Genomic DNA, 3,784 nt, shown 5'->3' on the forward strand with positions numbered 1-3,784 from the left:
AGCAGGCATGCACAGCAAACTAAAGGCAGGGAAGTGGGAAACTCCCTGCTGCAGGACTCTATGAATATGAATAATTTCAAAAACTACTAGAGGAGATCACAGAAGAGAGCTATGCTGATGGCTCCTACCACCGAGACACCAGCCATGGCTCAGTCAGTCCTCATGGTGTGCAGCCTCCAGTCACCCCTTCTCATCCCCAGGCAGCCAGGCTTGGCCATTCCCAGAGTATGACCACTCTCAGGTCTGGTTGTCCATGAGCTCTAAGAAGCACTGGCTCACCCTGGGGTCATCTTCAATGCCCTAGGCACACCACTCACCTGGACAGAGATGTGGGGGTCATCTCCAGGCAGCAGCATCTCCATGCCATCCTTCCTCCACTCAATGGATGCCATGGGGTAGGCAAAGACCTCGCAGCCAAAGATGACATCCTGCCCAGTGATGTTCCATGTGTCATAGGGAGGAGAGGTGATCTGAGGCTCTGGGGAGGGGGGTAGAAGAGAGCAGGGTGGGATCAGAAGAGGTCCCACCCTTGGCAGGTCCCACGGGCTCTCTTGGGCTGGTCTCTGGAGCAGCAGCATTTGGTTCACATAGAGATGCTGGGACCCTTCCCATGCCTCTCTCCTCTCCCTCCCATGGCAGACCCTCACCTTTCCCAAGGACATGGTCCCTCCTCACAGCTGGGACTGGGAGCTCCCTCCTCAGTCACCCCCCCCAACCCATGGAGGGTTGCCATCCCTGCTGGCCTGAGTCTCCCTGCCTGTGCAATGATGCTCAAGGGACACCGTGCAGCAGGAACAGCGCAATGACAGCAATGTTACAAAGCAAAGTTCTCCTGAGCGATTGGAGCATGCTCCTCCTGTGGGAGAAAGGCCAAGGGGCGCTCATCCAGCCTGAGGCTGGTGAGGATGGATGAGGTAGTTGAGCTTCCAGCCAAATGAGGCCTCTGCTCTGACACAGGGCTCGTGCCAGCAATGAAGGGAGTCAGCAGGTCCCCATCTGCTGGATGGAGCCAACACCTCTGGGTTCCACATCCCTTCCCTGGAGGGATGGAGTGAGGACTACCCTTCTTACCCACACCTGCTCTGTGAGCTGGCTCATAGCATGAACCAGAGGTCAAGAGAAGGTTTCCACCTCCAAACACACCTGGGAAAACACCCAAGAACATGATGATCTACAGAAAATAAGGTCAACCTTGACATCCCTCAGGCTGTGGTGACAGCACTGGGTGACCTGTGCCGGACTGGGCAGGCTGGGCCATGGCCTTCCTGCCATGTCCCCTTCCTGTCCCCTCTCAGCCCCCACCTGAGCTGTAAATAGGAGATGGAAATCACACAGCCAAGCCAAACCAACCCCGGTTTCTATTTGCAGGAGGCAGACACATTTCTCAGGAGCAACAGGCCAGTGTGAACCCAGCACCATCGCCAAGAATTTGCTAACAATTCCCTGGAACTTCCCCATCTGCTCCAGCAGGATTTGTTGCTTCCCATAAACTCCACTCCCTCTTGGCAAAGCTGCTCCCAGATTTCTCCAATCCACTGGATGTGCAAGGGGCTCCCCCAGAGCAGCAGGGTGGGGGGGCTGGTGGGAGCCTGACGCTGCATGGAGCAGCCCTCAGTGCAGTCCTGTCCCTGTGGTTTTGCTGCCAGGTGAAACAGTTAGGTCAGACCCCCTTGCTTGTCCCTTCCCACAGCTCCAGGGCCACTACCTGACTCGCAGGGACCCTCGTGGGCCACGGTGAGGTTGGCATCAGGGTGGGCATGGGCAGCCTCCAGGAACCTGCAGATCTGGGCGTAGGTTTTGCCGTCGGAGCCGCAGAGGGCCAGGTGGGAGAGGCAGGCACACTGGGGCTCGGGCACCTCTCCGTGACGCAAGTCCCCGGCATCCAACCGGCACTCCAGGTGCTCCCCACACTTGCCATAGAAGTGGTTGGTGTTGTCCAGGTCGCAGATCTGTCCCTCCAGGTTGGCACATTCCCAGCAGCAGTCGCAGGCATCCCGCACTGTGCCAGCCAGGCACCCGCGTGGCATCGGGCACTCCTCTGGCTGGCACTCGCTGCAGCCCTCCCCTTCCTCCAGCAGCCGTTGCCAGCCCCGCTGGAGGTAGTCAGAGGTGCTGGGAAAAGCCTGGCCCAGCTGGAGCAAAGCCCAGTGCAAGGAGAGCAAGGAAAACACGAGGCGAGAGATGCTGAGGGGCTTGGCTTGAGACATCCTCATGGCAGCTCCTCTATCCCAGTCCCACTGTCACTTGGATGGGGATTTCTGGCACTGCTCCAGTCTCCCTGTCTAGATCTGAGGAGTCATCCTGGCCTGTGAGGAGGGAGAAGATGTGTTACTGGTGAAGGAAGTGTCTCCCACTCCTTCATCTCCTGGCTGGCTTGCTCTGAGCAGCAGCACTGCACAATGTGCAGGGGAGGGTTGGTTCCAGCCCCTCTCACCCCCAGCCCCACAGCCACAGCCTTTGCACCCTGGAGCTCCCCAACCAGCTCCTGCCCTGAGTCGCTGAACGTCTTCTGGAGGGATAGTACTGATGACCCCAGTCCCACCAGGTTTCCTGCTTGTTCCCTTGGCAGGCCAGCATGCGAAGTCCAGCCTCCTCTGACCCCAGCATAGCCTGGGAAGCCACAGGGCTGGCAGGGCACTGGACAGGCTGTTCTACAACATTATGGTTCAGCATGACCATACCCTGCTCCTGGGCTCCTGTCAGAAAGCTGCTCTCAAGCCCTTTTTCTTTCCCATTGCTTTGCAAAAATCACGAGCCCTTTTTTCCTCCCTCACCATCCACACAAGCACAGTGGAGTGGCTGATCCTGCAGACATCGTGCTCTTTCTGTGCTGGAAGCAGCCAAGCCAGGAGAATGCTCCCAGTCATGCCTGGCTTTTGTTCTCCTTCCCTCCCTGCACTGTAACCCCTCTCCTTAGGCACCACCTACATGAGAAGGGGAAAAAATGCCCGCTCCGGAGAAGGTTTTGTGACCCCCTCAGTTATCACACAGGCAACTGAGGCTGAGCATGGAGGAGCTCAGTGCACAGGTGGGCAACCAGTGGACTGACAGCAGACCCAGTGTGGTCAGCCCGTACCTGCACAGCAGGGTCCCTGCTCCCAAACCCCAAGCCTGCATTACCTACTCAGGGTAACAAGAGGCTGTTTTACTCCGGGCTTCCCACCTCTGCTGGGTGATAAAACGTGACATCTCAGAGCCTGTCCCCAGAGAGGGTGACAGTGAACCAAATCCCTTTGTGAACATCCCTCCCTGCCCCCTGTTATATCCTGGCTGCCTTCCCTGAGTTGGGGTGAGGTTATGGTCCCCTGTGCAAGGGCAACCCAGCACAAGCGAGTGGGGCTGGGGAAGGGACCCAGGCAGACAGCCTGTCCCCTCTCCTCCCACTGGGAACAGCACCGAACGGCAAGATGCAGCCCCACCCAGCTACAGCCCCCACTCTCGGGGCTAACACAGCCCAGAGCTGGGGTGGGGATGGCCCGAGCAGTGGGTTACATATATGCATCCCCCGGATAACAAACCGTGAAGATTTGACCCATTTACCAGAGACCACCGAGCCCCCCAGGGGTGGAAAGGGGCAGCGCGTACCAGTGCCGGAGCCCTCCCCCGGCCCACCCTACCCCGGTCTGTACGGAGCAAGGCTCCATCCCGCGATGGATGTGGGAGGCCAGAGAACGGGTACGGGGGAATTGCAAAGTTGGTCTCTGGCTCCTCACCTCCGGGGTGCAGGCGCTGGGGGTGCTGGAAGAGTGCTGGGAAGAGGCACCACGGCCCCTGGGGTCCCCCA

General features: G+C 58.7%; 1 protein-coding gene across 1 annotated transcript in view; it reads right to left on the reverse strand.

Moving 5' to 3' along the window:
• Positions 1–3,784, reverse strand: part of KAZALD1 (Kazal type serine peptidase inhibitor domain 1) — a 5,586-nt gene extending 1,802 nt beyond the window's left edge. Inside the window, exons 1-3 of the mRNA XM_008643845.2 lie at positions 3,714–3,784; positions 1,706–2,306; positions 318–478 (exon numbers count right to left, since the gene is read on the reverse strand). Of these exons, the coding sequence (XP_008642067.1) occupies positions 318–478; positions 1,706–2,213 (669 nt within the window). The 5' untranslated portion in view covers positions 2,214–2,306; positions 3,714–3,784. The remainder of the gene's footprint in view (positions 1–317; positions 479–1,705; positions 2,307–3,713) is intronic.

This window comes from Corvus brachyrhynchos, unplaced genomic scaffold (assembly GCF_000691975.1).
Source record: "Corvus brachyrhynchos isolate BGI_N302 unplaced genomic scaffold, ASM69197v1 scaffold61, whole genome shotgun sequence".
Classification (NCBI taxonomy): Eukaryota; Metazoa; Chordata; class Aves; order Passeriformes; family Corvidae; genus Corvus; species Corvus brachyrhynchos.